This window comes from Astatotilapia calliptera, chromosome 18 (assembly GCF_964374335.1).
Source record: "Astatotilapia calliptera chromosome 18, fAstCal68.1, whole genome shotgun sequence".
NCBI lineage: Eukaryota > Metazoa > Chordata > Actinopteri > Cichliformes > Cichlidae > Astatotilapia > Astatotilapia calliptera.
The window spans coordinates 12324104-12345468 of NC_137439.1; the positions used below are offsets into that span (position 1 = coordinate 12324104).

General features: G+C 38.4%; 1 protein-coding gene and 1 long non-coding RNA gene across 9 annotated transcripts in view; one reads left to right on the forward strand and one right to left on the reverse strand.

Annotated features, from left to right (window-relative positions):
- The window catches only part of LOC113010090 (uncharacterized), a 62425-nt gene extending 50370 nt beyond the window's left edge, over positions 1–12055 (reverse strand). Inside the window, exons 1-3 of one of the 5 annotated variants that reach the window (XR_013903102.1) lie at positions 11764–12055; positions 11629–11679; positions 6540–6636 (exon numbers count right to left, since the gene is read on the reverse strand). This is a non-coding gene — a long non-coding RNA (uncharacterized LOC113010090). Of the gene's footprint in view, positions 1–6539; positions 6637–11628 lie in introns of all 5 variants that reach the window. The other 4 variants (XR_003270279.2, XR_013903104.1, XR_013903101.1 and 1 more) reach the window with 4 other exon arrangements.
- Positions 1–21365, forward strand: part of LOC113010089 (netrin-G1-like) — a 65956-nt gene that overhangs the window by 22237 nt on the left and 22354 nt on the right. For all 4 annotated transcript variants that reach the window (XM_026148929.2, XM_026148928.2, XM_026148930.2 and 1 more), the window contains exon 3: positions 7939–8582. In XM_026148929.2, the coding sequence (XP_026004714.1) occupies positions 7939–8582 (644 nt within the window). The remainder of the gene's footprint in view (positions 1–7938; positions 8583–21365) is intronic.

The window sequence follows — 21365 nt, forward strand, 5'->3', positions numbered from 1 at the left end:
CTCAGATTTTTTGTTTTCCATGTTCGGTTTTGTATATCAGTCTGTTTTTCCAACCTTGTGTCCTTGAGGGTTTTTTTCCCCTGCGTTATTTTTTTTTCTCCTTCGTTAGATTTAATATTTTTCTGCCATCTTTATGTAGCATCTTGAGTTCCTACCTTTTTGTAACTGGTAAATGGACTGGTTCTTCTGTAGTGCTGTGCTACTCTATCCGAGCACTCAAAGTGCTTTATACAACTTGCTTCATTCATCCATTTACACCCATTCATACAGGCATTCTTTCTTTGCTTTCTATGCAGTTAAGGGTTAAAGTGAGATTCAGAAGGTGGGGGAACCCTAATATCTGTGCAGTGGCTCAGCACAGGGGGAAAAAAAAAAAAAAAAAAAAAAAAATCACAGTAATTTCTGTTGTGAGCTTCAGTAGATTTTCTTAGTCTGCAGGATATAATCAGCTGATGTGCTGCTGATTGTGGATTTACACATCAGAATCAAGCAAGATGTACACAGTTTGAGCAGTTATCATGCCTAATGTCCATCCCTTTCACTGACACTATACTGTTTATACTCACAGTATAAAGTTGGAATTCAGTCAGTTAATTTGAATTAATCAGCTTAATGCAAAATGATCTCTGCTACACTTGATGTAAACCTAAATCTGACCACGAGCACCACAGCCACTGTGAATTCTACTGCAAGCTAACCTGCTTATCCTGCACAAAACTATCCAGTATGTTCATGCAACATTTGAATAACACAGACATAGTATACTTAGTTTGTTTTGCAGGAGGTTTCACAATATGAAAATACATAATTTATCAAAACACATCCTATACAAAACCAATATGTGATTAAAATTATGACATCAGATATAAGCTTTAAATTTGCAGTTTATCGAGTGTTACTGAGCAGGCCTTACCTTTAAATCTAACCTTTTTTCTTCCTCTCCTGTCCTGTCTGTCTTCCTACAGCTTCCTTAAAATTACCTGACAAAAATCCTCCTCCCTTCACATTTCCGTATCTTCTGTAGTGCTAGCCAGATGCAATGTAAGGAGTAGAAAGTAAAAAGTTGCTAGAAAAATAAATACTCAAGTACAGATACCTGAAAATTCTATGTAAGTACAGTAACAAAGTATTTGTACTTCATTACTTCACATCTCTGAGGTTAAGTAATGGTTATATTAACTTTTTTTTTATCTCCTCTGTAAAGCTCCTGCAATTTATAATAAGTATAATTTTACTGTTAAAAATATATTTAGTTTAAACTATCCTATTGTCTTGTGTATTAAATGTACATGTTTTATATATAATTTAACTTATGTGTCGTCAGGTCAGTAACACCCATATCCCACCGACCTCAGAAATGATATGATAGCCAGCCCGCCCACACACACACACACACACACACACACACACAAACACACACACACACACACACACACACACACACACACACACACACAGAGGTCGGATGTCCTTCATTCCTCTGAAGGTCAGAAGAATGAAAAGTCTGGCTCTGTTGTGAACCACTGCTGGCCCTGACTGCAGGTCATTAAAGCTCTATTGAGTTTCTGCCAAAGCTCTGACTCTACCAATATCTCACCATGGCTCATCTCAGCTGTCTTTTCTGTCCAATTTATACCAAGCCCTGAAAAGATCAACACCCAGCCTCTGTGCTCACTATACACATGTGCATTCCTGGATATCATCATTTTGGCCTGTCGCCTGTGCATCATTACAAATGTATCATCCTCACTTAAAGCCAGGAACAGTATGAGTTCAGTTCAAAAGAGAGTTTTCCTGAGAGTTGAGAATTTATTGTCACATCTGATGGGCATCTTCTGATTTTGTCGAGTGGCGCTTCAGCTCAAATTATCGCCATTTTGGTTTTCTTGGATCAACTACCTGAACACTGAATCGCAGCCGAGTTACATCTTCAAACTGTCATTTGTCAGGGTTTCTCCTCCTCTGGTGCACCCCATGAATGAGGATGGGCATCCGATTGTGTGATAAAGGGGGTTTGGGCCAGCGACAGGTCTGCAGGTGTCATGCGGCAAGTCAGGAGGTGCAAGGCCGAGCAGGATGATGGGCTGATTAATCCAGCAACACCTCAGGTCCAATGGGAGAGATTTTGCTGCCACAGAGGTGCTGAGTCAAATAAGTTACTGAAGTCTCAGCACAAACTAGCGAGGCACACGCAGGTCACAGATTAATATTACCATAGGGTTCATATTGCACTTTTACTTCAATTTGTACATATAAACAAATACTGAAGCATCTTAAAAATTGTAGTTGCAGATTTCATGAATAAGAATGGAAACCACAGAATTATACTACAACAATCTCCAAAGTACCAAGAAGTCATGTTGTTGTGTATTTCAGGAAGCCCACAGGTTAGTCAGATTTACCGGGGAAGAAAAAGTGTGGGTGAGTGGAAAATTATCATAATATTATATTATCAAAATAATTATCAACCTCTATTAAAATTATTCAAAATCTTGCTAATTTAAACTTTTCCATTTTGTGGGTTAACACTCCATATGAAAACCCAAAGAAGTTGTTTGATTTAGTCTGACTCTTAGTAATAACTTGAAAAATATGACTTTATAAATGTCATCATTATGTCTTCCTTTTGTTTTTCTTAGTCAAGGTAAACTTAAGTGCACAAATTGCATCTCTCTTCATATCCTCTGAGCCTCTTTTTGCACCTAAAATTGAACACATTTATCACAGGGTAGTGTGTAAATTTAAATGAGACATCACCATGAAAAAAAGTGAAGTCTAATTCACTTAATACACATTTACTATGCAAAGTGATATGTCTCCAAGCAATAGACAGACAAAGTAAACCAGCCAAAACATGTTAATGTTCAGTCTGAAAATAGTCTGAAATAATAAGCACGCCTTAAAGAAGATGACTGGAGTGCAAAACTATGCTGAGTTCAATATGTAATCTGTGCTTCAGGTCCAGAAATCTGTCAGCTAAACTGATTGGTTGGATTGCCTCTATCCGTTCTTCAGCAGTGGCTGTCACTGGCCACAGAATTTATCTTCCGAGCCACATCCTCTGTCAAACGGCACCTCAACAGGAGGTTTCACTTTGTCTATCTCACAGGCCATATGTCACTCATTTAAGCATCTGCCTCACATGTGTGTGTGTGTGTGTGTGTGTGTGTGTGTGTGTGTGTGTGTGTGTGTGTAAAATGTGGGTCTCCCTCATAAATGGCTGTACAGTATAGGCTCCAGAGATTAGGACATCATTTGCTGTTCAGGCCTCCTTTCACTCTTTCACTAAGGCAGTGCCCCTGGACGGATCATCTAGCATCAATAGAAACTGTGCTCCGTTACACAGCAGCCATGAGGGTAACAGAGATGTCAGCAATGCCAATGAATGATGACCCATTAGACGCTCTTGCAGTGTTGTATGTTCTGTAATGTCAGTGGGTGTGAGATACATAGGAAGGTCATCAATCTATAACATGAACCTATATGTACTATGCAAGATAAAGATTTAATGAGAAATTATAGTGATAATATGGATTTGTAGATCTGCATGAAGAAGAAAATTTTCACATGACTCTATGCAGTTCTGTAAAAAAAAACAAAAAAAAAAAAACACAAAGTATACTACCCCATGAGACAATGGTTTATAGAAACACTCTTAGCAGTGATAAGTTGAAGTAATTATTTTCTGTATGAGTTTTTCGGTCTCTTACATCATTGTGGAGTTATTTTACAACATGTCTTTAGTTCATTGTGATTTGTGGACTTTGTTTAAGGACAGCTTTTTTTATTCTCTACCACCACATTTCAATCAAGTTGAGGTCTGGACTTTGACTTTGTCATTGCAACATTTTGATTCTTTTCTTTTTCTTTCTTCAACCATCAGCTGAATGCTCTAGACGAGCAAACTATCAAAACCTCTGTCTGCAGAGAGTTTCTTGGACTTCATGCAGTTAAAATCAGCCCTGACTCGCAGTCTGCATTTTTTTTTTTACTGTTTTTTCCATCTACAAAACTGTCAGGTTTTCAGAAAGTATTGCAGAGTGGTTGATAGGTCTGAGTATTTTCAAAAGCCACAGAAAATTAAGCTAGCTAATTTAGGGCTTTTTAAAATGGATAACTAAACAGTTACAAGCAAATAAAAGTTGGTTTCCACCTAAATTATTCTGTTTGAAGGAAAAATATGAACTCAGCTTTCAAATTATTTTGACCTGCAGGTCTAACAGTACTACTTGCTTGCACTGTTAATGTTCACTGTCTTTTTGTAACAATCAGTCAGTTACAATCATCTGACTGTGAAACCACTGGCATCACTGTGTGTCTGCAATCATCCTGTGTGCAGAGACCTCTTTTATAGAAGTGCTCCCACTTATTGATAATTAATTTATTAGCCGCACTGTTTAGGAGAACCTGGCTGCTATTTTTTAAATACTTATTTATCCAGGTAAAAAAAATCTCATTCAGATACAAATCTCATTTCCAAGAGAGACCTGGCAACTTAATTCCTGAAAGTAAGAATGTTTTTCACAAATCTGCATAGAGTCCTTGGAAAACTTTGCTTTTCACGTGACCATAAGGACCGTGCAAACATGTTGGCTACTATAATTCTTCTAATTTGACAATTAGTTTTGTCTAAATGCTTTCTGTCTGTTAAATGTGAAATAAATCTTCTTGTCTACTAAAATAAGGTGATATTTAAAAAAAAACAAAAAAAAAAACAACATGCTGCTTTAGCAAAAATGTGTTTTTAGTATTTCAAACATGCAGTGGAATTGATATTGTAGTCGAATCATATCATCACCATGAAACATTTTGGTTAGAAGTGGTGCCATTATTACTTCAATTATATTTTTGTGGCACCAGTTAATTTGTTTGGCCACATTTTTCATTTGATCAATATCTCATTTTAGTCCAAAACTCAGGGGGTTTTTTTTCCCCAAATCCTCTGCTGACTACTTGCCCCTATGATCACAGGTAAAGGATCAAGTTGAGAGGGTTTATTGTTTTTTAATAGCTTCCCCCCCGGCATAGCGCTGTAGCCTTGGTCTTGAATGACCACAGAAGGTATTGATCTTCATAAGGCACTGTTTTTGTTGTTAAATAACCACCACAGGAAATCCGATGGAAGGTCCTGACCTTTGTCTAAGTCTTTCATTTCACCTAAACTGGGCTATATGAAAGCAGTGAAGTATGGTGGGGTTTACTGGTAGAAACTAAATACTGTACATGTCACTTCACGTTCAACTGGAAAAGAGACTTTAGATTATTGTTTGTTATTAATGATGGACAGGGCTTTTATGAAAGGTTTGTCCCCAGCCAGCTCCCAAATATGAATGGGCTGTTTGGTTAGAGTGATCACTTCCCCGAAGGCCTGAAAGTTGAGGCAGGCACTAAGAAAATGATTATGGATCAAATTTATGACTGCTTTCCACTGGTCTCCCAACACTTCTACTAGTGTGATGAAGCAAATTTCTCTCTTTTTAAAGCGTCTGTTCACTCTGTTTCTCACTGTTCTGCTGGGAAATTGTTTTTCTCATTAGCTACGGACGCCGTGGTCGGAGTTCTTCATATCGACTGTGAATAAGGCTGCCATTTCGGAAGATGCAAAAACAGCCACCCCACTGCTCCCCGAACCAAACCATGACAACAAATAAATCAAATATAGGTGAAAATTCATGGTCTTGAATGACAACAGGGAAATCACTCTCTTACAATATATTTCTCTCCCTCCCTCTCTCTCTAGGTAACATTAAGGTTTGAGCTCTGAGCAGACCTCCAAGGCTGTTCAAGCACAAGTAGGGAATATAAGGAGCCTTAGCACACATCACTGGTAAACAGTTGACTCAAGTACAATTTATTGTCCCTGTGGCAGAACTCAGGCAGCCACCAACCTGCCTATTACTGCGCAACTCTCTCCTTCAAATCTCTCTTTCTCTGTGTTTCTACAGCCCGGCCTTTCAAGCTTTTGTGTTAGCTTTGTATGTGTGTGGGTGTGCATGGGCGTGAGAGGAGAATACTTTTAGCAGCTGAAGTCTTGCTTTAAAAAAGGTTACATTCACTTTCCCTCCCACTCTCTCTTATTCTTACAATCTGTGGTGGCAGCATAACCCTTATTACCCTCCTAATTGGATCATGCAATGCTCCTTTGAGTCAGCTGAGCAGGCCTAGTGACCCACAATCTTTCAGTCTTGTCATCAAATAGTTATCACTTTTAGCTGAGGAGTAAGGAACTGATAACATATCATAGTCTCACAGGAAATAATGCGGTCTCTGGAGAGCTATATCTAAAGCAGGGAAGTCATCCATACATTTTCCTGTGAAGAAAATAAAGCATCACTTTTTTTTTCCCTCTTTGGGGAGGAGATATTTGATGCACTTACTCAAAAACAAAAAGCAGCTACTGGTCTTTTCAAATGAAATATAATAGCGTCTGCTTATCAGTATTCCTGGCAGTGATCTTCAGAGAAAGTGGCAGTCTGGGTTGAATGCACTACAATATTGGAGAGATAAGTGACTAATGTTGCAGATAGCACTTTTCTCACCTTTAGATAATTTTGCGTGTAGAGTGTTGGATGATTGCTGATTATCGAACCGCTTTACAGTTGATCTGAATCTCTTCAGCACTTAACCTCATTGTTCCTGCAGCAGAGGTGAGAGGAATGTCAATTGGAGTGTGTCTTCTGCTCTCTGGGCCTGTTTCAGCTCTCTCTGTTCCTCTCTTTGCCATCCACACACACACACACACACACACACAAATACATACACACACACAAACAAACACATTCAGAGCTCTCTATCCCTCTCACTCACAAACAAACACACAGACATCAAGAGCTCCTCTTTTCCTCTCACAAACATGCTCACTCAAACATCCAGACTCACTATGGTACAGAGCAGACACAGGCCTATGAAAAATGCATGTCCCTTTGCGTGTTTCATAAGAAACACTCATCAGGATTCCATTCCCATCTCACCTGAAATACAACACAGGAATATCAATTACGAAAGCAATTTGGGTGGCAGTTTAGGCAGGGAATTCGTGCAGCTAGAATATGGCATCCACAGTGTCATCTTAGTGAGAGGGTCACTGTCTCCTGGAGCAGATTATAAAATACACATTGGCCCTGAATGTGATAGAATGTTACTGAGTACAGCAGTGGGATCGTGAGCCAACAAGGCAATGTAAAAGTAAATAACTTTTCAAGTTAAAGTACCTCAACCTGTGGGATATTTTTGGATGAGAATATTGCTCAATGTTGCCTTATAACTGTTTTGTAAGTTGTGGCATTTCTACTGAATACTTTATGAAAAACTAAATATTTACCTACCGTTTTGACAAGTCACTTGCCAAGCTTTCTTTTCTAAAACCACAAAGGGCAGCTTTTAAACTGTCAAGTACATAGTAGAAAACAATTTCTGTGCAAAGGTAAACTGGCACGTTAAAATGTTTCAGTATTGGCTGCATTTCTAATGTTTTACTGCTGCTTTGATCAGTTCTGATCAAATCCATGTGCTGTAGCATTGCCTGCCTGCCTGTTTAGCTGAGGGAGTTGCTCCCTGATAGATTGTACAGGTGTTAAAAGGGAAGCAGTGTATAAAGAAGTGCATTTTCAACATACCTTGCACACTGAACGCTTGTCAGCAAATTGTGAAATCTTAATTCACTCTCATGAATAGGTCGTGCAGTTTTAACTTTCTTTTGGTAAATTTGATGTTGCATTCATTTTTATGCTACAGTTGTCTTGTGCTTTTCACTAAAATTATTACAGATTCTGAAGTTTTCTTGCACATGTTAAAGAGCTCACATCATCGCTCAATGGGCATTTTTAAAGTAATACATTTTTAAGAATATACTTTTAAATACTGGATTGCATCACATACAGAATGGGGCAAAAACAAACATGTTAATCGATACTTGTATCTTTTTTTGTTTTTTTATAGGAGAATCCTTATATGTGCAACAATGAATGTGATGCTGCCACTGAGGAGCTGGCTCATCCTCCAGAGTTGATGTTTGACATTGAGGGTCGCAACCCGACAACTTTTTGGCAATCAACGTCATGGAAGAAATACCCAAAGCCTCTGCAGGTCAACATCACGCTGTCATGGAACAAGACAATTGAGCTGACTGATGACATCGTACTCACATTCGAGTCAGGCCGACCAGAACAGATGGTCCTGGAAAAATCACTCGACTACGGCCGGACCTGGACCCCTTACCAGTTCTACGCCACTGACTGCCTGGACGCTTTCACCATGGAGCCCAAGACAGCGAATGACCTCACCCAGCAGACCTTGCTGGACATCATTTGTACCGAGGACTACTCTAGAGGGTACGTGTGGAAGAATGACAAGACAGTACGTTTTGAGATAAAGGACCGCTTTGCATTGTTTGCTGGGCCTCGACTACACAACATGGCCTCACTATATGGCCAGTTGGATACCACCAAGAACCTGAGAGACTTCTTCACAATCACTGATCTAAGGATTAGGCTGCTGAAGCCAGCCACTGGAGCCACCATGGTAGATGAGAACAACCTATCTAGATACTTCTACGCAATCTCTGACATCAAAGTGCAGGGCAGGTAAGCTCTTTTACATATGGTAATGTTCAGTAGTAATAGTTTCCTCAGAAAGTATTCAGATTCTTAGCATTTTTGCACTTCAGCTGTTTTTTTCCACGTTGAGCAGATTTTTACCTGCTTTATTAAGATGGACTTGCAAAGATGAGCATTTTGGGGGTCAATATTTTACTCCCAGTCTAAACAACTTAGCCACGATGAAGAAGTAGTAGTAGTCTTTGGACTCTTTGATTTGTGGCTGATTTCATTCCCGTGGCACATCTGAGCATTCTCCCTGTCCTTGCTATTGAGGTTCACCACCATGTTTCACTGTAAAGGTATTTGCCCTTAGGCTGTTCAACAGACATAGTATTCGACAGCAGGGTTCAGAACAGTCGGTCTCATCAGGACATAGAATCTTTTCCTTTATATTTTACTTTAAATTCTGTTTGTCAACTCAGATGTGAGCTTTCATGTGTTTCTTGGTTCATTATATTTAGCATTTCTAGTATAAAGGTTTGACTGATGAACAACGGCAGAGTTGGTTGACAACCAACTCCATAAAAAGGTCTGGTCATTCCAAACCTCCCTTATTTCAGAGTCACTGAGATGACAGATTTATGGAAACTGAAACTTTAGAAATGATTTTACACTGCTGATCCACACTGTGTCACAGTTTTAACAGAAAGGTCTGCAGAGAGTTTCTTGGACCTTGTGTCAGTTAAAATCAGTCCTGGCTGGCAGTGTCCATTATTGTCAATTACATCTGCAAAAATTTAAAATCATCTTTCCATGTCATCATTATGAGCTATTGATTTTTTTTAAACTACGTAAATTTCCATCTACAAAACTGTCAGGTTTTCAGAAAGTACTGCAGAGTGTTTGATAGGTCTCAATATTTTTGAAAGCCACAGAAAAGATAGCTAATTTAGGGCTTTTTAAAATGGATAAGTAAACAGTTACAAGCACGTAAAAGTTGTTTTCCCCCTAAATCATTCTGTTTGAACAAAAACTATGAGCTTATCATATATATGCATGCATGCATGCGCACACACACACACACCCCTTAATAGGTTGTTGTAGTTGCATATTTGTGTTTATGTTCAGTGCTACTGAATGAATGACAAATGATTTTGACTTGTAGGTCTAACAATACTACTGGCTTGTATTGTTGTTAATGTTCACTGTTTGTATCAGTCAGTTACAATCACCTGACTGTGAAACCACTGGCATCATTGAGTGTCTGCAATCATCCTGTGTGCAGAAACCACTTGAAAAAAAAATTGCCTGGAGACAGTACTTTACATTTTGTCCCCCACTGTCCAGATATGAAGTGAGATGAATGATTGAAAGACTGGATTCATGTTGATAAGCAGGCTTCCTAATGAAAGAAATTGGTACAAAGGTACACTGTTAGAAAAAACATCTTTAAAAAAAAAACAAAAAAAACAAAAACAGTAATATTCCGGCAGCTGGGGCGCCAAAATAATACCGTAAAATAACAGAAAATAACTCAAAAATACGGTTATTTCCAGTAATGAAAATACAATTTGTTGCCCTAATTTTACATGGGATTTTGCCTTTTTCAAGTGCTTTTAAACATTAAATTAGGAACAAATTAATGGATTCCATTCATATCGCGCATTTTGAGACCCTCAAAGCGCTTTACAATTCCACTTTATAATTCCCCTCTGGCCAATATCAGTAGGCGGTAGGTGAAGTGTCTTGCCCAAGGACACAATGACCAAGAGTGTCGGAGCCGGGGCTCGAACCGGCAACCTTCTGATTACAAGGCGAACTGCCAACTCTTGAGCCACGATTGCCCTAAATAGCAATAATGATAATAATAATAATTATTTGATGTAAAAAAAGTTTATAAGAATCATTTTATGCATTTTTCCATAGCATTACATTTTCAAATAACGGACAAATATTTGTGAAATCATGATACATTTGTGAATGTATTTTAACAATCTAAATATGCATATGTACAGACAAATACATAAAAAAAAAGAAAATTATGTTTTATTACATTACAGTGATTTTACGTTAATTTATGTAGCGAGTAAAAGCCACCGAGTAACTGCTAAGGGCCTCTATACTACTCATGCAAACTTTCAGGACCAAAGCTCTTACAGAAACGAGCCCAGAATAAACGGGACAAGAGGGTCGATATCAGTCAGATACGTTAAAATTTATTATTTTAAAAGAAAACAAAGGGTTTGCAAAAGGCCTAAAACATCAAAATGGGGAAGGTCACTAACGACCACAATATAGTTTTATTGGTGCAACCTGCCCATATGGAAAAGATATATATAAATCTTATAAAGTTTGTATCTGTCTTGTGTGAAACTTGTATGAAAAGCATATAAGAGTGAAAACAGATATAAGGTCCCTTGAAAAATTATATAATGAAACTTGTATGTTTTGGATACTTACTAAAACAATATATGAAAGTAATGAGAAAGTGGCCACTTTCATGAGTAATCACATTTTTTACTATTTCTTTCTGTATTCACAGTTTTTACCATTTCTTTTCCGTATGGGTGCCAGCAATGCAACTATCACCTGAGGGCTTGCTCTACCCCGGTGGTCCCAGATGCTCGCTGCTTTAAAAGAAACAAATCCACCCCAAATAAATACGAGCCCAACAGAACACTTATCGCATGCACTGTGTTTTAGTTCAGGCAATAATTGGTGCCACTAAAATCACTCTTAATAAAACTTATTCACTGCAAATCCACACGGAGCACCTCTAAAAGACCTAATTCCCCTAAGGTAAGAGCCCAGCTCCGGGATTGCACATTGCCCGACTAATATTGCACCAGCCCAGTAGAAATAAAAACAAACCCAGCATAAAAAAAAATCAGTTTTAAAAGGTGACCCTACTCTAAAACCAACTTGGGAGAAAAACGCAAAGAAAAAGAGAAGGAGGAAAAAAAACAGTGACAAATTCACATGTGCAGCCTGTCCTGCAGAAGGCAGTACAATATAAATTAGATTGTAGTGCATAAATATACTTTTTTTTTTTTTTTTTTTTTTAAATGTCAAATGTATTAAGTTAACATACCTCCAGCAGACAATTGTGTTTGCTGCACACCTGGCTTGTCTTCTAAAATCACTACTAGAAACATAAAATACAATAAACATCAAATACATTTCAACGAATTTTTAAAAAAAGCACTGAAAGAAAAACAGCCTGTACCTCGAAACTCTGCTGTAGAGGTTTAAAACAACCGTTTGTGTAGAAGACAATTAAAACTTCTCAGGCTCTTCACCTACTCACACAACAATTGTTCACAGCCGCTCATCAGTACAAATGAAACGACGAGCACCTGCTGCTACTTGGGTCCCCTGGGTCCTAAAGCCTTCCCCATTGCATTTACATTTGAAATGTGAAATCAAAGTCTATTGATGTAAATGTAACGATATTCTAGAAGAACAGTACAAAACTGTAAAATACACAGTAAAATACTTTTATATTAGGATTTTTTTTTTACAGTGTAATTCAGAAAGATAGGACGCTGACTCTTATAGTAACCTTTTAAACTTTCACAAGTGTTTAGTTTGCAAAGGCTAAGTTCAATGCAGCCTTTTTATTTAATTTGACCAGAATTTTGGGAGAAGGAGCAGACTGAGCTGATACTAAATTTCTTAATTATTTATCAGAAAAATAACTTGACAGACGAATGGCTGGAGGATTAAGAAATAATCATTGAGTCAAGCTGTAGATCAAGAGTTACCTTACTTACTTCAGTTAAGTGTTTGCTTTGAAAATCTTCTGGCCGTGCAGTCAATAGCCAGTCAAGACCATTACTGTCAGAAAAATAAATGCCTGAATTGGTGTTTGGTGTGATGGCTATATTTAGTGCACAACTTGCTATCTGTTAGGTTGTATACCTACAAAATATCCCAAGATGAGAAGAGCATAAACTCAACAATATTTGCTGTAACTTAGATGATGTCATGAGAGGGAGGAGCTGGGGAAGAGTTGGGTTACAAAGCACCTTGCAGATGTGGAGCAATTGTAGAAAACAATGTAACCATAAATGTGGCGAGAGATGGCAATGAGAGCTACTGATATTTTTATCAGTAGAATTGTTTTCTGATTATGAACATCCATTATTTTTGGGTAATTGTCCAAAAGATCTGTTTAATTAATTTTGCCATTCTGTCCACTGGCACCTAAAAAAGGCATTTGGTGCTGAGCTCTTTTTCAAGCCTATAACCATATTTGACATATTTTAATTTCAATACTCTTCAACAAGAGTCCATCCCTCTTTTTCCTATATTTAAACAACCATGCTTTGTTTAGTAAAATCAAGGGAACTTATGGTGCGCGTTTAATTTACATAAAGTGTGATATTACAGAGAATAATAGCGTTTTTTTTTTCAGTGAGTCATCAGAATGCCTCTGTGAGGAAAGGAAATGGAAACACTGTCATTTCATGATGCATGGAAATCACCCACATGATGATCATAAAGCCTCCACAGCTGCTCTCCAAATGGGACCTGTGCTGCTTTCTGCAGTGAGTTTATAGGAGGGTAACTAGGTTGGTAATGACCCATCAGATGGGCCCTAGGTGAATTAAAACAGTTAGTCCCTAATTAGAATTCAGTCAACTTCAATGGCAGATTAGAACCATTAGCACATTGGCTAATTGGTAGGAGACTAATCTTGTAATTAAGAGCATTTGCAGCTGATTAAATGGTAATCATCAGGGACACATCAGTGAAACGTGAATACATTTACAATTACCAGGCTGTTGTTCCAAATTTAGCCTTGCCTTCTTTAATAACGAGTAGATTTATGTTGTTTCAATGAGGTTTCCTATTTGAGCGAGCAACACTTTTTGTTTCAGAAGTAACAGTTTCACAGGTCTCTAATATTCTTATTATTACACTGCTCAAAAGATTAAAGGAACATTTTGAATACACATCTGATCTCACTTGGAAGAAAAACATGCTGGATATGTATACTAATATGGGCTGTGTAATGTGTTAGAAAAGAAAGGATGCTACATCGTTTGATGGAATTGAAAACTATCAAACTACAGATGATTGAATTAACAAACACCAAAACCTCACAGTAAAAAAATGGTTCTGCAGGCTTGTTCTTTTTCGGAAATTTCATTTTAATTGCTCAAAATGTTACTCAGTAGTTTGTAAGGCCTCCACATGCTTATATGTAAGCCTGACAATGTTGGGAAATGCTCCTAATGAGACGATGAATGCATCCTGTCAGGATCTCCTCCCAGATCTGGATCAGGGCATCAATTGAACTTCTGGACAGTCTGAGGTGCAACCTGCCTGTGTCAGTGGTATCAAATCCTTCATTCTCCAGGAACTGCCTGCATACTCTGACTACAATTACCACTCCCGGTCATGGTTATGAGCCAGAAGGAACCCAGGACCCACTGCACCAACACTGAGTCTGACAGTAGGTCGAAGGATTTCATCTCAGTACCTAATTGCAGTTCGGGCGCTGTTGCCGAGTCTGTAGAGGTCTTTACATCCCTTCATGGACATGCCGGTTGAGTTGGTGAGCACAAGGCCCACTAGCCCACCAACCGCCTCAAGGCACCCTCATGAAGTCTGTTTCTGATTGTTTGGTCAGATACATTCACACCAGTGGCCTGCTGGAGGCCATATTATGATGCTCTTGCACTCGGAGCTCTCCAAGAATAGTTGCCTGTCTCCTGGAATCTCCTCCATGCTCTTGAGACTGTGCTGGGAGACGCAGCAAAACTTCTGCCAACAGCATCATGATCATGTGCCATCATGAATTTGGAATACCTGTGCAACCTCTGTAAGGTCAGGTGTCACCTTATGCTACCTGTAGTGACACTGAGCCAATACAAATGCAAAACTAAGGAAAAATAAAAATATGAGGCAGGCATAAGACAGATATACAATACATTCACCATGATCTTTATGGAGTACATGATACTAGTACCAGTGAGACACCTTTTTAGCATCAAAACATCTTTAACGGGCGACCGTGGCTCAGGGGGTTGGGAAGCGTATCTGTAACCGGAAGGTCGCCGGTTCGATCCCGGGGCTCTCTGTCCTGGTCGTTGTGTCCTTGGGCAAGACACTTTGCCCTACTTGCCTACTGGTGTTGGCCAGAGGGGCCGATGGCGCGATATGGCAGCCTCGCTTCTGTCAGCCTGCCCCAGGGCAGCTGTGGCTACAACCGTAGCTTGCCTCCACCAGTGTGTGAATGTGAGAGTGAATGAATAGTGGCATTGTAAAGTGCTTTGGGTGCCTTGAAAAGCGCTATATAAATCCAATCCATTATTATTATTAACCTTTCATGACTTTCATTAAACAAGCTGCTGGAAGTATTCCTCAGAGACTTTGGTCCTGAATTGTGGACACAAGGCAAGATCGATCCATGCATTTGTGTTTTTTACTCCAACTTCTGACCGTACCAACTGAAAATAAATATGAAGCTCTTCAGGCAACATTTTTCCATTCTTTGTGCAAATTGTAGTATCAGATTACTGTTCTTATTTGGCAGGAGTGGCCTTCGCTGTGGTCTTCTACTGCTGTAACCCAACTGCTTCAAGACTGTGTTATGAGTTCAGAGATGCTCTTCCTCATACTTTGGTTGTAATGTGTGTATATTTGAGTTACTGTTTCTTGTGAACTTGAACATTTTGATTATTTTCCTCTGACCTCAGGCATCAAAAAAGTATTTTCATCCAGAGAACTGTCTCTCACTGGATAATGGACCATTCTCTGTTAACCCTTGATATGGTTGTGTGGGAAAAACCAAGTAGACCATCACTTTCTGAAATATTTGCACCAGCCCATTTGGAACAATACCCATGCCACATTGAAAGTCACTCCTATCACAGTTTTTTCTATTCTGATACCAGGTGTGAACTTCAGCAGGTCATCTTGATGTGTCTACATCCTAGATGACTAACAGGCGTACCTAACAAAGTGGCCAATGAATGTACATATTTTGCAGTAAACATAGTCTTTCAATATTCATTCTTTTTTGTGTAAACATGAATTGATGAGTTTTAAATTGCAGAGATTGCTCCACAGCACAGAATAGCATCTCCCACAGATATCTTATTCTGCCATTCATTAGAAAGAGTAGCAAAAGGTTGAATGTGAGGAAAATAAGCTATTTTTCCCAATTTTCCACCTTGCCCCTGGGCATCAAATTCAATTTTTGACCAAAAGTTTGCACTGAGAAAGAAAAGAAAATAAACATACGATTTTTGTCCAGAGGTGGATCAGTAACTCACATGAAAGAGGGTGATGGAGGCAGGTGGGGAGAGACTGATTAGAGTTCCCACCAGCCTCAGCAGCCTTCTGGCTACAACCAAATGTGAAAGCCTTATCACAGAATGGCCATCCTGTCCAAGAATTCCCAGAATACTCCACAAACACTGATAAACTTTAACTGACGTATACACACAGTCTCTCTCTACCACACACACGCACACACACACGCACACACACACACACACACACACACCAGAATATTTAGTCTCAAGTTACATCCTGAAGTGTTTGTAAATGTGATGTTATTGCTCTGAACATAAATATTAAATTATTTTTTCACGGTGATCTATAAGTTAGGATTTGGATGTACATATTTTGCAGTGACACACTGTCTTTCAATATCCTTTTTAGTGTAAACACAAATTGTTGGTGTGGATTTATCCAAAAAATGTCATTTTCAAAACCCACAAACATAACATAGTAATGATAATTTTCCTTTTTTTGTTTATTGCATGTCATGATAATTTGGGGCTTTTTACGATTTTTTTTTTTTTTTGATAAAATATAGAGTGCGTATGTAACCCCTGACTCACTTTAAATGGTTTAGAACAGCCAAAAGTACAGACCAGTGGCTAGGTTTGACAAGATTACAATAGGAACTGAGGTGGATGCGAAATGAAATGGCTGGAGACAGGAAATGAGTGACAAAAGGTTTTTTGTTTTTTTACAGAAATGAAAATAAAATGAGACACAAATTCCACAATAACAGCAGTAATAGTAATAATAAGCCAGCATAAGCTTGTTGTATCCATTCCAAAACCAGTCTTGATATGTGTTTGGAATCATTGTCCTGTTGGAACCCCCAACTGTGTCCAAGTTTCAGCCATTTGCCTGTTGGTTTGAGGGGAAGTTGAAGATGTTGAGAAGTTGCCACGTCATAACTTGTCGTACTAAAGGCAGCTCAGTCCGCTTCCTACTGAATGTCTTTAAATCTGACAGCTTCATGCCCAAGAGGAAGGATTTCAGAGCAATGAAAAGCGTTTGGTTTCTCTATGTGGACAGCTTCAAATTTCAGGCAAGCTCGATGCTGTCGATTTAGGAGATGGACTCCTTTTTTTGATCAGCAGCCTCTCCGTCCATGGCAATGTAAAACTCATTTTACTGTGTACAGTGATCCAGCAGTTTTCAGTTCATGGCAGTCTTGAACCTTGGTGGTTCCTGGGTTGTTCCTAAACATCCTAATCAGTTTCTTCTAATCTAACAGTCACAGTTTGTTACACATCCAATTAACTTGCATTAGTTGTTAGAGCTGATGGTTGTGGAATCAGCATCGGTTTAGAAATGTCTTCCCAACTTGTCCTCCCAGTGCACTAGACAGGTGTCTCAACGACTCAGCACACAACTAGAATGCAATTAATAATTATCCTTCTAAGATATCAATAAGTTACTTTCCCACTATTTTCAGTATCGGTCAGTTCAATTATTGCTGTTAAGCAAATCCTTTTTATGCTGTCAAAGAGATCATTTGTAGTCAATCATGATTACTAACAAGAAGTTTATAGACATTCAAATATCATGTTTTGCCTAAACTGCTATACATCACATCTCTATCACTAAAATCTTATGATTTTTCACTGAATGTGCGTTCATCCATACAGCTGTAGTAGCTATCACAAATAAACTGACAATGTGCTTTAAAAAAGAAAACGGCAGCTTTTCCTATTTGGTTCATTTATAAAAGGCATGCAGATGGCATATCTTAGCAGATTCACATTACAAAAGTGAGGAACCTTGAGTTTACCTCTTAGGGCAGCCAAGAAAAGGAGTAGATTTCTCCTTTAATAATCTACGAGTTGTTTATAAAATGCCTCAACAGTGCTTTGATTCAAAATGTACCAATACTGTCACAAATCATCCCCTGTAATGATTTATTGTGACAGAAAGGAGATGGGTAAAAGGGAAAAGAATTGAAATGGAGTTCTCCTTTTCACCTTTTCTGAATAGAGAGTCAGAGAGTGCGGCACTGCTAGCTGTGCTATTGATTTCTAATGTTATTCCACATCAACAGAAAACAAAAACCTTGAACCATGCAAGCGGGCCCACCTTTCTCGTCTCCCTCTCCATCTTTCCTCACTTATTGATCAGATGTCTGCTTGTTAATTAAGACATGACCGCTACCGGCAGGTTGCGCGGTCACCGCTGCACATCTGCAGGGCTGCAGTGGGGCCTGGGAACGAGAGGCATCTAATCTATAAGTGCTAATGTGCTATTTCTCGTATTCTCCATGTCACGCTCTAGATTTTTTCACCTTTTCTCCTTTATTTCTTTCTTTGAGCATCACTGTTTCGTTCTCCTTCATTTCCCATTTTACACAGAACGGTCTCAAAGTAACATTAAAATTAGCAACTGTCAACAACATGGCTACGGTTGCCTCATGATGGATACTGTGTAAGATCACTTCAGGATCACAGATTGCTAAACATGAGGTTCTTTTTAGGTGAGACAGAACATAGAGAAAATCTGTGGGTTTTGCTCTGTTGTATGAACAAAATCACCTTAGTAGATAAAGCGCCTTTAGATGCGTTTAGATGAACACTGTCCTGTGTATGAAAGGATTTAAACACCCCCTGTTATCTTGCAAGTGCAATTTTGTAAATAAAATATTGATTTGTCTTCCGCCTGCTATTCATTTATTTGTTTGTGTCAATTTTTGTTAGTCTTTTTAAAGTTCCTGTCACAGTCCAATGTTGGGAAGGCAGTGAGGACATCCCAAATGCACACCAAAGCAAGTCAGGAAAAGTTGATTATGGGTTAATTGGGGAAAAAAGGATCAAGCAAACAAAACAGGAGGGTGAGAACAGAATAAAGACTGTAAGTAAGGCAAGAAATCTCAGAAGGCAATAAAGTAAACAGGACAAAACAAGGCTGGAATGCTTGATTGAACATCCAAAGACAACCTGGGAAGAGTACATTTGGAGAGACAGAGAATCTTGAATATATTGTACACTATGCCAGAGTGATGAATGGAAATAGACAGGCTAATGGGAAAACTGGGAGCAAGGTGATGTGGGTGTGGCAGACATGAGACTAGGTGGAAGGGGTGAGGAAAAGCAGCACTCTCACATATCTAGTATTAAAACTTGATATCTTAGCCATGAAAGACTATAGCACTTTCTAAGTTGACTGTTGGTTGGGAATTGTACAATCATTATACTTGTGTTTAGTGTAGTTAGTGTAGCTGTGTTTAGTGTTAGCAAAGATGCGGATTTTCTTCTCTTGTGTGAGTATTTGTCTGAAATGTTCATTTAATCAAAGTAAAAGGTCTGAGGTCCATTAAACAGCCTTCTTACTGACAGAGAAATTTCATGACACAACAAAGAAAAAAGCATTAAAAGAAGACGTTGTGCTTTTTCTTTAACTGATGTCAGTCGTGAATCTTTAGAATGACCATAGACTGGCTGAATATAGATCAACCAAGAGATATTGCTGAAATGCCACAATCATTTTCCAAGACATTGCAGTTGCTTGGTCATATGTTTTGTTAATGGTTGAATGTGATTGCTTTCAGAATGCACCTGTATTTTCATTTTATTTTCAATGCTGTGGTTTGACTGGTAGGTCTCACTGGGATGTATTTCCATTTTGAATAGGTTTAATTTGTAACAACTGACCATTATGACATCTTGATAAAAATGAATATTTTACTTTGCCATCTGTAGTAGAGTAATGCTGTGGCTGCATCGGTTGGTTTAGTTAGATATGCAACCAACTGGCAGATACTGCAAAAGCATGAATAGATTACAGTTGTTGTGGGTGAATACAAGATTGCAGATGGCATGCCTTGGCTAGGATTATGGGCTGTACTTGCGTAACTTTTGTGTAATAAGCCAGTTTTAAACTTAGAATAGACATGATATGCTAGTTTTTCTATCAACAGAGCTAGTGCAGATCAGTGTAAAACACAAGCTTTGTAACACATAAGAGTTGTGTTGACATAACTGCAGGCTTTCAGAAATTAAAAAGAGATCCTTTATCCCCCACTGACTTTTTATGCTGACAAATTTTAAACCAAACCAAATTTTCAAAGACCAAAAATTATTTTATCCTGAACAGTTCCTCTGAGGTAGACATGGGAGTTATTCAAAGGCAATTTTAATAAAAAGAATAATAGGTTTAGATAAGGTATGAAACATTTTACTGTTATTTTACACTCCCAAATGTTCCCCTCAAGCCACAGAAAAACTTTACATCTCCCTCCCCTTGTGGGAATCCTAAGTGCATAAAAGTACTGTATCCCACATTTCAACTGTATCTTGCACTTAAAAGAAGACTAAATTTGTAGCTCTTCCCCAGTGCCATCACATGATGGTTACCACACCCCATTGAACTGCATAAAGAAGATCTAAACCCAGAGGATATCTATCAGTTTGTGTCTCAAAGAGCTGCAGACAGGAATTGGGGAAAAGCAGAGTAATGACATTATGCCACGTTATCTCCTGTATAATGTGCCTACACATTTCCCTCCCTCATTTAAACTAGAACTGACATTTGAATATCATTCTATGCAAAAGATAGCCTTTTTACTGTCTCTGCAGATCTTTCTTTCAAGTTTCTCAGTTTATATCAGTGTTTGTAGCACTATAGATTTTCTCCTTAAGTCTTAGTTTAATCCATCTCCCATATTCTACAATTGAAGCCTGTGCTGCTGACAAATGGCAGTAGTTTGACCTTGATTGGAGAATGTTTTGCAAGTTCATAACATCACAGTGTATCTGATTTGGGAAATGCTTAGCAGTTTTGCTCTGCAGTGTGGTATTTTGTGCTGATAATATTGTAGAGCTGCTAGTTGTGTTCTAGGATGTCACCCTTAACAGGACTGAGAAGTGACTTATTTTAAAACTACTGCACAGAAAACCCATGCTCTGTGAATCAGCTTAGTCGCTGGGTTCTTACCATGGCTTGTTCAATTTTATACTTTTTCGTCCTGAAGAATTTTTACATGGAAATTTTCCAGAAACCAAAATCACCTTCTTTGCATAATTTCTCTTTCCCTCCCTTGTAGGAGGTTGCCCTCAGAGTGTGTCAGACCTTGCTGCCATGGCCCAAGATTTAACTGTGCACTAATTGCATTTAAATGATACCCAACCTACAGGTATATACAGTACGTAAAAATCTAAGTATAGCGGGTTAACGAGCTTGAGTGACCATTTATCATTATCAAGCTATAGAAAACATAAAAAGTCCTTATTAGTTGTTGTGTACAGTTACAGCACAGTGTATCTGAAAGAAATACTGATAGAGTTGTTACTTTTTAGGTTATTAATAAAGGGTGATTAATAAAAGGATTTTTGATATTTATGCTTTTTAAAAAATTCAAATTTTACATTTTACAAAGTTTCACTGACACACGACAAAGTGAATAGCTGGAAGGAGATATATTGTTCAAAGCACTGTGTCTCACTGTGACTTAAACACAGCTTTGTGTTTTGCAGTTTTTTCTTGTTAGTTTTTTTGTTACAGAATCTCTATTGCTGACACTGTAAATGCGAGCTTGCTCTTCAC